The sequence below is a fragment of the Phyllostomus discolor genome, chromosome 13, assembly GCF_004126475.2.
Source record: "Phyllostomus discolor isolate MPI-MPIP mPhyDis1 chromosome 13, mPhyDis1.pri.v3, whole genome shotgun sequence".
In the NCBI taxonomy this organism is placed as follows: domain Eukaryota; kingdom Metazoa; phylum Chordata; class Mammalia; order Chiroptera; family Phyllostomidae; genus Phyllostomus; species Phyllostomus discolor.
The window spans coordinates 21,145,254-21,159,639 of NC_040915.2; the positions used below are offsets into that span (position 1 = coordinate 21,145,254).

A 14,386-nucleotide genomic window follows, 5' to 3' on the forward strand; every position below is an offset into this window, starting at 1 on the left:
AAGGAAGGGAAAGTTAAGTTCCACTTATTCAAAAGGGAGTATCTACAATACTTGGAATTCTTTTAGATGCGCACCTTCATTTACTAAAATCACTTATATCAGCATGGATTTACTTTTTACTTTGGGAAGGAATCACATTCATTTTTAAGATGAAGACAATTTTAAAAAGTTGTCTTGGTCAACAAAGTCGGCAGAAGTCATGGCTAGACCCGCGTCTCCAGGACTCCTCTAAGTGGTAAGAGTTGTGGAGAACGTGACCTGCGTATCCAGACAACGAAACGTCATCCAGCAAGCAAGTACTGGATTCCTGCCGTGTGATGAACACCAGAAACACGTTGCTGTCCCGCTTCTTCCAACAACCTGCTGGTGCAGCAGGCCCTTGCGGAACACTCCCTCAGCACCATCTGGTGCCACTGGGTCCTTGGAGCTGGAGACAAGCGCCAGAAAGCAAAACTTTTTAAAAATTGCCGTTGAAAACAAGGCCCTTGGTGTGTATTTGCAGGGTGCCTGAATCTTTATGTACTTTATGTACTGATGCAGAACCCCCAAGATCTGCCAAGTGAGGAAATTTGCGATGCAACAGAGTGCACTACCGGTTCTGCACAGAAGGTGTGGGGGGGCGAGTCTGCACCCACGTGTGTTTATACACGGAGTCCGGAAGGCTCCTCTTCTGCCCAGGATGCACTTGGCTCCAGTTTCCACTCCGCTCTAGCTCTTTTAAGAATCAGGCCATTTTTGGAAGCAACACCTCCACCTTCAAAACAAAATCTCCAAAGCTTTGGTCTGCTTTAGATGTCCTAGGTAGCTTAATGCCACAAGCAGTGTTATAAAAGACCCAACCATAGCACTGACTTCTTATCTGTTCACTTTAATCCTCACTAGAGGCTATGTGTACTGACTTTAGAGAAAGAGAAGTGGGAGAATCATTGGTCAGTTGCCTCCTGTACACACCCCCACAACCGTTTGGTGCACAGGATGCTTCAACCAAGCCGCCCAGCCAGGGCTCCTTCTCCCAGGAAGCCAGTCTGCAGGACACAGGCTCACCCACGGTCCCATGTCAGGGGCTGAATCAAACCCTGTGTTCCTGTCTGATAGGTTACATACATCCTAAAGCAATGCACCTACTTAATGCGTGCTGGCTGAGCATGGCACCTGTGATCTCAATTCAGTCCCACACCTTGTTTAAACAGATAGAAATGGCCCTGACTGGAGCTCAGTGGATTGAGCGCAGGCTGAGAACAAAGGCGTCACAGGTTCAATTCCCAGTCAGGGTACATGCCTGGGTTGCAGGCTATGGCCCTCAGCAACTGCACATTGATGTCTCTCTCTCTCCCCTTCCCTCTCTAAAAATAAATAAGTAAGTATATAAATCTTTAAAAAAATAAACAGATAGAAATTAACTTAAACTTCCCTGGAGGGAGGGGGGGCCAGACGAAGGAGAGACAACTGGAGTCAAAATAGTAGACACGAAGGCAATTTATTAAGAATTTGAGGACTCCTGTTCACAGACGGCGACCACGGCGACCTCCCTTCCTGCGGGTGCTGTCGGAGGGGATGGGGGTGACATCCTCTGTGGGGAGGAAGAGAAAACGTCACTGCCTAGAGCTGGATAGGAAGAAGCCCAGGGCTCCCTACACCAAAGGTGGAACGGGTCAGCAGTGGATCCTGCTGCTCCCGTGAGTGAGTCCTCAGCACAAAACAGATGGCTCTGGAGCTGCCCCATCTGCTGCTTCCTCAAAATTTCTCAAGTGGTTTGAACTCGCTTTCCAGAACGGGAAGCTGAGGTTCAGAGAGGGTACACAACGTGCAAAGACAAAAGCACATGACAAATCCAGGGTCCTGACGCCTAGCCCAGAACCCCTAGTAGAAAAATCCTCGTAAACGGCGTAACTGAACACAGGTAAAGGGCTGGGCTGAGGGGTCGGCACACGCTGCCACCAGGTGCACAGCAACAGCAGAGAAGGGCTACCACCTGTGGCCACACAAATGCAGAGGACCGGTACGACTGTCACCCATGGGAAGAGTTTTTTGCTGCCCCAGCACTCGTTCCTGTCCAGACCGGCACTGCTGACAGTCGCAGATGTACCGGAAGATGCTGCAGGCTCAGTCCCAGTCCCACGCCACTCCAGCACAGTGAGTCACACATTTTTTTGGTTCCCCAGTGCCTATATGTTTACACTATGCTATAAAAAGTGTACGGCATGTCTTAAAAAAATGTATGTATATACCTCAATTAAAAAATATGGTATTGCTAAAAAAAGCTAACCATCAGATGAGGCTGTTAGAAAAATGACGATATACTAGGTCTACACAGGGTTGCCACAAACCTTCCATTTGTAAAAAAACCCCACAACATCGGTGAAGCACAACAGTTTTGCCTGTAGTATAGGCAAGGACCAGGCAGGAGGCAGCCCACAGCAAACACCAGTAGTAACGTACATAGGAACACTGTACAGGAAGGGACAAGTGATCTCTTAGTTCCACCAGCCACTGTCAGGCATTCTGTTACATGGTACTCCTCAAAGTCTACATTAACGAACCTGACTGTCAACGGTCACCAGACCAAGCCCTGTGTCCAGGGGCACACCGCACTTCTCCTGAGGTCAATGCTTCAAAGCAAATTCAAGCATTAGCTACAGGAAGGGTGGGGGGCGGCTTACCAATCCGTCCAATCTTCATTCCCGAGCGGGCAAGTGCTCTGAGAGCTGACTGGGCCCCTGGTCCAGGGGTCTTGGTCCTAGGAATAAAGGTGTAGTCATCCAGGATTCTAAGATCTCACAACCCTCTAGTTCAGGAATCTACAAACTTTCCTTAAAGGACCAGACAGTAAATGCTTTAGGCTCAGCGTGGGCCACTTAGAGTCCACTTAGTTTTGTGGCATACTTTAAAAAAAAAAGGAGGAAGAAACATGAACAGCACTCAGTCCACAGACCACACAGAAACAAGCGGCAGGCCCGACTGGGCTCCTGGGTCAGTCTGCCCCCTGCTGTGCCCAGTCTGTTTAAGGCACTGCCCCTCTCAGCCACATGCTCAGCCTGTCTTCTCTGGTAGTCTGTCCACTTCCATACCCCACCCACCCAAGACCAAGAAACTACCATCCCCACACTGGCCCAGTTTAACAGCTCCCTACCTGATCTGTTCCCCACAACACAGAAGTCATCTTTAACAAACCCTAGTTCCACCAGCCGTTATTATTAAAAAGCATTCATGCTCCGCCCCAGCACCCTGGCTAAATCCTCACCAGGCCCTTCACGACCCAGCAAGACCTCTCTGATACCACACCTCATGCCTCGCTTTCCCTCGGATGTAAGGAGTTCGTTCCTATCTTATGACCTTTTTCCAGCAGTTGCCTCTGGCTGGAATACTCCACCGTCCTTCCTTCACTGGACTGACTCTTGGCACAGTTAGGTCTGAGTTTAAATTACACTTTATCACCAATTCATCCTCAGCACTGTACTGTGGCTTCAGAGCACTTGCTGGAAACAGGACACCCTGCCACTCTGCTGTGCAGTTTAAAGTCTGACTCCAACAGCTAAAGTGCCGAACAGGAAGGTAGAGGTTCCCTTTCCATTTCCCCATCACCTTTTCTAACACCTGGAACACAGACCTGGTGTGCAGTGAGTATTCAGTAAATGCAATTAAGTAGATGGGGGAGGGGCTGAGCAGTATGCAGGAACCAGTTATTACACATAAATTTAAGGTGTCGTATGCAAAGTCACCAAAGAACAACCAAGCCCAGTGATCTTACCACTGAGCCTCAGGCTTACCGATTGCCTCCTGTGGCCCGGAGCTTGATGTGGAGAGCGGTGATTCCCAGCTCCTTGCACCTCTGGGCCACGTCCTGGGCAGCCAACATGGCAGCGTAGGGAGAGGACTCATCTCTGTCAGCCTTTACCTTCATCCCACCGGTCACACGGCAGATGGTTTCCCTGGGGACAAAGAAGTACGAGGTCATTTCTCTCTCATCCACCGAGGACTCCGAGTGTGCCCCACATCCTAATGAGCAAAAAGCGCTGCTGGAGTGTGGCAGAGGCTGACGATCACCTTGAACACGCACCCTGCTCTCTGGCAACACTGCCACGGGCTCTGCCTTCAGAGGTTCTAAGACCCAAGGTAGTAAAACTGTGTTAACACTGTATTCTTATTTACTTCTGCATTTAATTCACAGAAACCAAACTTAGAATTTGAGTGACTTCACATGCATCACAAAAACTTGCTAATGGCTGCCAAAAGCTGTGCCCAGGGCTAACACTGAATCTGCCACTTCGCTACCAAGTACCCAGAGACAGAAGACTCAGTGACACCACACTGTAAGGCCACAAACAAAATCTCTCCTCTCTTGTAACCCCAGCGCCCAGTAAATTACTAAACCACCAACCACGTTTCCGCATCTGATGTTCTTTTTCATTATTTCCAGAGGACCCCTCCAGTGGCCACTCAGTCCCAGGGTCATGTCGTCCCCCGGCCCCTTGCCTGGTTGGTCCTGCACCTCTCCACCAGATACTCACTTGCCAGAGAGATCAGTGACGTGGACAAAAGTGTCATTGAAGGATGCAAAGATGTGGCAGACACCAAATACATTTTCTCCTTCAGCCACCTGAGGTCCGAGGCTGATGACCTGTTCCTCCTTCTTTTCTTTCCCCTTGCGAGGTGCCATTTCTGAAAGAAAATCAAAGAATCCCAAAGTTTAAAAAAAAAAAAAAAAGTCCATGCTTATAAAAATGTCCCTAGGCCTGGCTGGTGTGGCTCTGAGGACTGAGCAGCAGCCTGGGAACCGCAAGATCGCCAGTTCAATTCCCAGTCAGGGCACATGCCTGAGTTGCAGGCCTGGTCCCTGGTGGGGGGGCGCAGAGAGACAATCACACATTGATGTTTCTCTGTCCCTTCCCTTTGTCTAAAAATAAGTAAATAATATACGTAGTTTTAAAAAATATCCCTAGGGTTGAAAGAACTCCTAACGCTTATTTATATTTTTGGTTTACCACATTAATACGTTAAAAAACACCGTCACGTTTTATTGATTCAATAATTGTACCATGGGTGTACTGCCAATAATCACCCTCCTCATCTAGACAGCCTCACCGGCACATGATCAAGGGCCTTTTGGGGTGGACTAGTGTCCCCCTGGACGTTCTGGGCAGGACCAAACGTCCTGCAAGGGATCCCAGCCAAGCGCCCAGGGCGGACATGCACCGGCCTCCCGCTGCTGGCAACACTCCGGCGGCCGGGATCCCCAGGTGTGTCCTCCTGGAAAATACCCATCGCAGCCTCTCCCTACCTGCCCCGACGACACTTCTCGAGTCCCACCCCCAGCTCTGCTTTCAGGGGTAACAGGCACATGGCAGGTGGCCAGCAAACACCGACATGCAGTCCGCAACCCCAGTTTCTGGCTCTGGGAGGCCTGGTCCCGGTCCTGGTCCTGGTCCTGGACGGGCGCCCAGAACTCGCAGCGTGCCGGACTTAGAAACCGGTCTTAGGAGACACCCAATACAGGGCCGTTTTTCCTGCGTTCCCTCCTTGAACCCTCATAATGACCCCATGGGAAAGGCGCGACAATTACTCCTGTGTTCCAGACAAATTAAGGAGATTTAAACGCCTGCCTGCGACCGCCCAGGAGGAAGCAGGCGGGATAAAGGTGGGAGCCCACATCAGACTAGTATCCTCGCTCCTTCCCAACCACGCCCTGCGGCCGCCTAAACGTAGTGGTGGTCGTAGCGCGGCGCCAAGGCCTTCAAAGCTAGACTCGCACTCACTCCTATTTCACCGCCGCCTCCCAAGACTAGACGAGAACCTGTGTCCGGCGTCGGCCGGCCGCGCTCTCTTCGCCCGGAACCTGGTTCGGCTTCCGCGTAAAAACCCCAGTCCCTCGCCCGCGGCCCCACTAGACCCCTTTTGCCAAAGGATGGCACCGGATTGCCCTTATTCAGGGAACCTACCTGCTAGTCGAGTCCAGACTCCGCCACCGGAAAGAGAGAGTGGGAGAAGGCGGAGCGACAGATCACGTTCTTGTCCCCGGAAGTGTATGTCGGAGGTCACGGGGCGAGGCCTCTTGGAATACGCCGCCTTTAGAGTTCCCAAGGAGATTAAGACTCGGCCCTCAAAAACCAGTTTACTTAAGGGACTGCTAACGGTGGTAAAGGACTGGGTATAACCCGGCAGCGGGCTGGGGACGCCACTATACGTTACCACTGCTACGGGAGGCAGGCGTGTTTTGAGATGGCGGCCGCCGCGGCTAGAAAACTTCCGCCATCCCAGTTCCGGCCTGGCCAGCCTGGAGGCGGCAGCGCACCTTGTGGCGCGGAGGGGAACAACAAAAACAATAGGCAATGAGTTTAAGGCAAAAGGGGGAAGAAAAATCTCTTAGCAGTACAGTGATTGACGGACGGAAATGGGGTTGGGGGAGATGGCAGAGGGCAAAGGGAGAATGAATGGTGAAGAAAAGAGACTTTGGGTAGTGACTGCACAACGCAATATGCTTATGTTGTGTTGAAACTCCTATGTTTTTGCTAACAAATGTCACCCCAATAAATTCAATGAAAGCCCTAACTGCTGTGGCTCAGTGGGTTGGGCGTCCACCCGCAGACCAAGAGTTCCCCAGCTGATTCCCAGTCAGGGCACTTGCCTGGGTCGCTGGCCAGGTCCCCCGTGGAGTCACATAGGAGAGGCAGCCGATCAATGTTTCTCCCCACATCCATGGTTCTCTCCGTCCCTCTACCCCTCCTCCCCTCCTCCCTTCCTCCCCTCAACAAAAAACAAAGAGATAAATAAATAAACAATCTTTAAAAATAAATTCAATTTAAAAATAAAAACAGGGAATCAGAGTTTGGCATACTACGTACCGGGGAAAATAAGAATAAATTATTCAGAGTCGTAGGGCCGGAGGAACATCAAACGGCTGCCCAAAGAGAACCTCACGTTCAGTTCAGACTTGTACGGGTGGGTGATGATGGGACCAGAAAACCTGCATTTGTGAAACGTCATCTCACTGGTGACTTAGAGAAGTAAGTAAGTAGATACGTTGGGTGCTGAGGTCCATCCCTCCTGTTCTGCACTAACAAGAAGATCTATGAAGTTCAATGCACGGGCTAAAGCTGCCCTGGAGAAATCTGGGTGGGTGGAGAGGTGAGTGTTTTATACACACCCGAGCCAGGGTGCATTATAATGTTTGATGTACCTTTGAGAGTTACGCCCAAGAATACGCCCTAACTGGCATGGAGACCTGGTGGGAATGTATGAAAACATCCTCATCATGTTGTGTGGCAACAAGGTGGATATGAAGGACGAGGAAGTTGAGGCAAAGCCAATTGTCTTCCACCAGAAGAAGAACCTCAGTACTAGGGCATTTCAGCCAGAAGTGACTATAACGCGTGTTTTGGAACACAGCTGTTTCCTGCTGGAGTTTTGGGTATAAGACTGCTTCCGCCACATCAAGTATTCAGTGATGACCCCTTGTTTGTTGCTGTCATTCCCATTCCTTTTCGTTTAGAATCAGAATAAAGTTGTAAATTTCAAATTTCTAAAAGAAAAAATGAATTACTCAGTAGCTGTTATTATACACCAACCTGGGGGAACTGATTTATATGCATTGCTTCATTTAATCCTCACAGTGTGATCAAGCAGATACTGTTTCGATTGCCCATTTATAGATAAGGGAGTTTAACTGAGATTGCACATTTGTGACCGATGTGGGATTCTGACTTCAAAGCCTATATGTTTAATAGCTACTTCCATATATCCCTCTAAAAACAATGTTGAAGGTCCTTGAAAGATTGGAAGAATGTATAGATGGAGATATGGGGGAGGGCCAAGAAGTAGGTTATATATATTTGTGTGTATGTATATGTGTGTATGTACATATATGTGTGTGTGTGAAATATGTATAGGATATACACCTATACATATGTAAAGCCCATGGAATGGGCTTTATTGAACAAAATGAGTGATTATGCACAATAGCATATAGCCCTTTGTGCCCCGGAATTATTGCTACTGAACAACCTCAGCTCAATTTAAGGAAGAACCTACGTAAATGAAATTGTATTCTACATGCCCCTGGGTAGCTTCTACTTTTCACCCAACATTATAGACATCTTCCCATAACAACTAGTAGAGATCTGCAACATTGTTACAAATATTTTAAATTTTATTTATCATGTTGAATATTAAATGCACTCACAAAAATTAAAAATTGCAAAGTTACCAAAAAGTATACAAACAAAAAACCTTTCTCCTCTCACCCTTGTCTGCAGCAGCCCACTCCTTGCCGGCAACCAGAACACCTGGACTGAATCATTTTTCAAGGCTACGCAATATACCTTTGTATAGCTGTACCACCAATCTTTTTAACTGGTCCTCAATTGTTGGACATTTGGTTATTTTCAGAATTTGCAAATATAAACAAAACTGTCAAGAACATATTTGTGCTGTTCTTTTATTCTTTTTTTTAGATTTTATTTATTTTTAGAGAGGGAAGGGAGAAAGAAGAGAGAGAGAGAGAGAAATATCAATGTGCAGTTGCTGGGGGCCATGGCTGGCAACCTAGGCATGTGCGCTGACTGGGAATCGAACCTGCGATGCCTGGTTCGCAGCCTGCGCTCAATCCACTGAGCTATGCCAGCCAGGGCCTTTTATTCTTTCCCCAGGGTACATTGCCAGGAGTAGAAAGGAATAAGTATTTTACATAACTGATATATGTAAACTGCCCTCCAGAAAGTTCACATCAGCTATGACTTCCGCTGAGCTGAGCAGCCCTGCAGGTCTCCTTGCCACGTGGCTTCCACAGTCAGTAAGCGCAGAAGTCTCTTCATGGGTCGTGGTGAGAGTCCGCGTGTCTTCTGTGAATCGTCTGTGCATATTCAGTGAAGAAGAGGGCTTTTTGTTCGCAAGTAGAGAGTCCCCCGATGGAGAAGGGTTGTTAGCAGGGGCCGGAGTCTCACAGGGTGGGTTCCTGCTTCGGATAAGAATTGTATTAGACAGACAGACCTCTAAACCTCCGCAAGAAGAGGCTTGGTGAAATGAGCACCGCCTGGTCCACACGCCCACCTCAGGACAAGTTTCTCCACAGAAAAGGCTCATCCTCACCCCAGAAACCATCAAAGTCACTGCCTTCAAGCTCCACTTTGATTATTTAATCAACATGTTTATTATTTCTATAAATAGTTCTAGTTGTGGGTCCTGGGGAAAAAATTGTCACCTCTCTGGGCCTCATTTTTCTCATCTGTAAAATGGGATAATAGCAGGATTTTTTTTTATGTACATTGAAACACATATCTTTATTGGGCACTCAGTGTTAAGCTCTGAGATGCAATAAGATTAGCATTTAAACCAAGACTTGAAAACAGAACAAGAATTAGCTGAATGCAGGGGGGAAGAATGGTCTAGGCAGGGAGAACAGTATATGCAAAGGTCCTGAGGTGGGGAGGCCCTTGGGGAGCTCAAACATGGCCAGCACAGCGTGGGGTATTGTGCGGGAGGGGAGAGGGATGCAAGATCGGGCTGGAGGCGTGGCAGGAGCCCCTTTCTGCAGGGTCTTATTCCCGTTCCTTGTCGATTTTCCCCACTCCACTCCACCCCGTGCACTAGGCTGTGAGAACTGGAAACGTGCTACCACCACCTCTCACACTTCACTCATTCATTCACTATGCTCTTACTGACCACCTAGTGTTGTGTCGGGCCCTGCTCTAGAGACTTGGGACCCACTGGTGACCAAACAGACAACGATCCCTACCCTCTGGGAGTTAACATTTGGCAGGAATGGCAGACACGGTATCTCAGTAAATTTCCTATTATGTTAGAAGGCTCGAGCAATATGCAGGGTATCGGGGGTCTGAGGAAAGGGGTGCAGCAGTCGGCAGAATTAAATGGAGAGGGCAGTCAGGGTGGCCCTGAGTGAGAGAGGAGGGAGCCGAGGTGCGAGGCAGGACAGGCGGCAGGCCTCGCGCTGTCTGTGGGGGGGAGCACTGCAGGCAAAGAGAGAGACGGCATGCAGAAAGGCCCCAAGCAGGGGGCGCCACCCGCATGGGGAGGAGGGTGAGTGAGGGGCAACACAGTGATGAGAGGTGGGGGGGCAGGTCACATCAGCCCTCAGCTCTCCGTGAGGACACTGACATTTACTCTGAGTGGAGCCGTTGAAGGCTTTCGAGCAAGGGACTGGCAGAATCTGACATAGGGTTTTTTTTTTTTCTTTTAAAAATTGATTCTAGAGAGAAGAGAAGGAAGGGGGAAAGAGAGGGAGAGAAATTTTGTGTGAAAGAGAAGCATCAATCGGTTGCTTTCTGCATGCACCCCGACTAGGGAACGAACCCGAAACCCAGCGGTGTGCCCTCACCAGGAGTCAAGTTGGTGACCTTTTGGCCCAGGACCATGCCCAACCCACGGAGCCACACAGGCCAGGTCCTGACTTCTGTTCCAGTAGGCCCACTGTCCGTGCCCTGTGGAGAATGACTCTCAGCGGGGGCGTGGGGGGAGCCGACATGAAAGCAGGGGTCCTGCTTAAGAGGTAAAAGAAGATACGGCAGCTGAGACCAAGGTGGCACCTTGGAGGCAGAAAGAAGTGATCGAAATTTGACTGTACTTTGGAAATAAACCCAGCAGCATTTCCTGGTAGCTCAGACTCGGGGCGTGAAAAAATGGGATTATCGACATTTATGGCAGGGGGACCTGGAAGCCGGAGTTGCCATCAGCCGGGCTGGGGGGGATGGGCCTCGGTTTCAGGTGTTCGTTTCATGTCCCAGGAGAGCTGCTGAGGGGGCATTTGGGATGTATGAGCCTGGACTAGGAGAGTCCTGGGCTGGCTGTGTAAGTGTGGGGGTCTCCCGGCAGCATCCAGATGGCATTTAAAATGATGAGACTCTGACCACGGAGGGACTGAGTGTCGACAGAGGAGAGACCCACGGACTGAGCATCAAAGCATGGGGACGGGACCAGGAGAAAGCCAAGGAAAAAGAAGCTGGGGACAGTGCGACAGGAGGAAAACTGAGAGGGGATGTCCAGGAAGCCAAGTGAAGAAAGGGGGTCAAGGAGGAGGGAGTGGGAAGCTGGGTCCACAGGCCGAGAAGTCAAGTTCGATAAGGGATGAGAATGACCAGGTTGTAACCACATGCAGGGCGGCAGGGACCAAGACAAGGGCAGTTTCAGTGTGCGTGTGTGTGTGTGTGTGTGTGTGTGTGTGTTGGGGGTGCAAATGCTTGAATGGAATAGATTTAAGGGAGAAAGAGAGGGTAGCAACGTGTGCAAAGGGGCAGCAGAAGAATGAGAAAGTTGGTTTTTCTTTTTCATGATTGGATTGATAACAGATACTCGTACCCTGTGGGACTGGCCTCTGAGAGAGTGGAAGATTGACGGTGGAGCTGTGTCCTCAACTGGGGGACAGGGGAGGCGTCGGCTGTGGACGGGGGCACGGACAGTGCCTCTGCGCGGGCGGGGGAGGGAGGGAGGGAAGACGCCGAGGGCAGGAGCAGTGGGAGTGGGGACTCGTGGGCGTTCTCACCGGGGAAGCAGGAAGCCAGCAGCTGTGAGGCTGGAGGCTGAGAGGAAGCTCAACATGGGCCCAAAGTCTGGGGGATTAGAGGGTGACTCCAGGGCAGGACAAGGGTCCGCTGGAGGTTGGCGGTTGGTCTCCACAGTCACGGTCGGCGGCATGGATGGAGCCATGGCGTAGGCAGGGTGCTGGATTTAATCAGAGTTGTGGTCTCACCAAGAGACGAGAACTCAAGAGAGGGGCGGAGGAGTCAGAGATGCGTGCAGAGGAACGGTGGCCACGACCGAGCATGGCGTTGAAGCTGGACAGCGGGGGTAGCGAGAGTGTCAGGGGGCTGAGGGGCAGCACACAGGCAGTGGGAGCAGACGGATGGTGGTCCCGATGGGGCAAGGCGTGACCCGAGTCAGGTACCAGCCGCCACTTCAGGCTGGTGGTCTGGGACTGGGGACATGAGTTGGAGGTGAGGGCTGGGGGGGCGGGTTGCAGGCACTGGTAACGGCCGTAGGAGTGAGTGGCTGGGCTGGCTTCAGGACCAGCTCATCAGAGGAGAGCAGGTCAAGGGACCGGAGACCAGGTGATGGCAGCATCGCCTGTGTGAATATTGAGATGACCAACAAGTAAAACAGGGACACACTGACCGTGAGTGGCTCTGAGTCCGGGGTACAGCCCTCATGGACAGCAGGGTGTGACCCATGGATGGGTGGATGTCTGTCCTGAGGTGGAGTAGCAGGTGCTATGGTGTAGGAACGAGGTTCAGAATGAGCGTCCTGTTGGGGGGGGGGGGGGTTGATGGCCTGAAAGCGACAACGGGAGCAGAGAGGACAACACCCTGGAATCCTGTGGCTTCTCTCTCCCCCCGTCCCCGCCTTTTCTCATTCCCGCAGGCTGTAGAAGAGAAGGGAGAAGCCACAGGGAGGCCTGAGAGAGAATGCCGCATCCTCACCGGACAGCCAGGTTTCTCGGGACGAGACGAGGAAATGATCGGAGAAAACGCTGGGATGGAGGGGACCCGGCTCCAGATGTTCTGGAATTCCTGAGGGGGCAGAGGCTTTGAGGCCTGGAGGAGGAGTCCCGGGCGGCGATGGAGGAGGGGCTGCCCTGGGCCCCGGGGGGACCGGAGCGCTGGAGACGAGGAGGCCCTGGGTCGGGCCAGGCGGGTGAAGGCAGCAGGAGCGGAGCGGCTGGCACTGTGGTCGCTCAGTGAGCGACAGCAGCCACGATAGCCCTCACAGTAACTGGGCATTTACAGCATGCCAGCCCTGTCCTGAGCCGCACGCCCCATCCCTTTGAATGCCCTCACTAACCCGTGAGCTAGCAAATTTTTACTGCCCTCGTTTTATAACGGAGGAAGCAAGTTAGCGGTCACCAGCCCTAAGTGGTGGCGCCGGGAGCTCGGCCAGGCAGTCTGACTCCAGGACCCCAGCCTTTCTCATCGCGGCCCAGGCATTCTTCAAATACCTGCTGAGCTCGTGAACTCAGGGAAGGGGATTGCCCTTGCCAGAGCCAAACCCCAGGCTTTTCCTGGACTCTGAAGCCTGGCTCGGCGGCCCTGTACTTCCCATTCTTAACAACCAGCCTGCACTGTAATTTACTCCTGGGATCCATCCCCTCCTCCCTTTGGAGGGAAGTTCTGCAAAAGGGAGCAAGGAAAGAGTGGGAAGAAGAAGCTGTGGTCCAGAGAGGGGGAGTTAGTTCATCCCAGATGCACAGCGCGGAGTCAGATGCCAGCTGCAGCCCTGTGGGCCCGGGGCTGGGAGGTGGGGCCCTGCCTGAAGCAGCACCCTGCATTCTTCCTGAGAAACCCGGGTTTCGTCCTCTCCAGGCTGTGCGTGACCAGCCAGCCCGCAGCCTGAATGCACAGGCCTCGGCCTCCCTCAGCACTCAGTATCTCAGGGCCTCAGCCAAGGTCTGTCTAAGGGGAATTCAAGCAAGAAACATGGAGCCTGAGGAGCAGGCTTAGCAATGGCGGGGTGGGGTGGAGGGCCGAGGGGCGGTGGAGCCACAAAGGGCAGCTCCAGCTGGTCATGGGCCTCTGGACAGCCGCCATTGCGGTAGAGGCCCAGCGTGGGAGGAAGGGTTAGCTGGGGCAGGGAGAAGAGGGTTGGGGAGAGTTCCCAGGCTGAGAAACTGCCTGTGGGAAGGTCTTGAGTCAAAGGAAAGCTTGGATCATCCAGAATCATGCGTGAGGTTCTACGTGGCGGGAGAGAGGGAATGGTGGGAGGTGAGCTGAAAGACTGAGCGGTGGACCCACGGGGGCTCCGGGTCAGGACTTTGTGCGGGCAGTCTGGAGACTAAGCACACACACCCCGTGGGCAGCTCCTCTGTTTGCTCCCAGGCTCAGCTCTGCACAGCGAGGACCTTCAGGGCTGGTCCCACCCGCTGTGGAGCGTAGGGGCCGAGAATGCCTGCTGTCCCCTATATCCCCATTAGATGGCGCCTGATCTCCACACTGCAGGGGATGGACGGGCAGACTGGCCTTGACGGAGGCTAGTGTGGGGATGGGAGGGCGGGGCCAGGTAGGGAGCGACGTTGGTTTGGAAGTGTGAGCATATAAATCTGCATCTCAGTCAGGACTCCCACCTGGGGCATGGCTGTGAGGTGGCCTTGGTGTGCGCACTCCTTTTGTGCCGCATCACACCCCCAGGAGCTCTGATTTTTGTCCACATTTTCCAGAGTAGGAAGCTGAGGCAGGAATCGCCAGCAGCCACGCAGCCAGTTCCCGGTGGAGCAGATGGACAGAGATTGCTACCAGGCCTCCTAGGTCCAGATGCAGGCCCCTGTGCGCTTTGCCACACCTACGCAGGGCCTGGTGGCAAAGGACCTGCTCTGGGTCACTCCAAAGGGAAGAACAGGACCCAGTGTGTTGCTGGTACCAGGATATGGATCCTGGGCCACTTGCCCATTTAG

At 52.0% G+C, this 14,386-nt stretch overlaps 1 protein-coding gene and 1 pseudogene across 1 annotated transcript; one reads left to right on the plus strand and one right to left on the minus strand.

The window, feature by feature from the left end:
• Positions 1-1,458: 1,458 nt before the first annotated feature.
• Positions 1,459-6,224, minus strand: RPS14 (ribosomal protein S14). Its single transcript, XM_028527719.2, has 5 exons — positions 5,937-6,224; positions 4,509-4,659; positions 3,768-3,929; positions 2,661-2,737; positions 1,459-1,570 (listed from the first exon to the last, which is right to left on the minus strand). The coding sequence occupies exons 2-5, from the start codon at positions 4,655-4,657 to the stop codon at positions 1,503-1,505; spliced, it is 456 nt and encodes a 151-aa protein (XP_028383520.1). The 5' UTR covers positions 4,658-4,659; positions 5,937-6,224; the 3' UTR covers positions 1,459-1,502.
• Positions 5,188-7,497, plus strand: LOC114510293 (annotated as a pseudogene).
• The last annotated feature ends 6,889 nt before the right edge of the window (positions 7,498-14,386 follow it).

Coding starts and splice junctions, on each gene's coding strand:
- RPS14 (XM_028527719.2), bottom strand. CDS start 4,657: ATGGCACCTCGCAAGGGGAAAGAAAAGAAGGAGGAACAGGTCATCAGC. Junction 3,930..4,508: donor GTCACTGATCTCTCTGGCAA/GTGAGTATCTGG, acceptor CTTTGTCCCCAG/GGAAACCATCTGCCGTGTGA. Junction 1,571..2,660: donor AATGAAGATTGGACGGATTG/GTAAGCCGCCCC, acceptor TCCTCCCCACAG/AGGATGTCACCCCCATCCCC.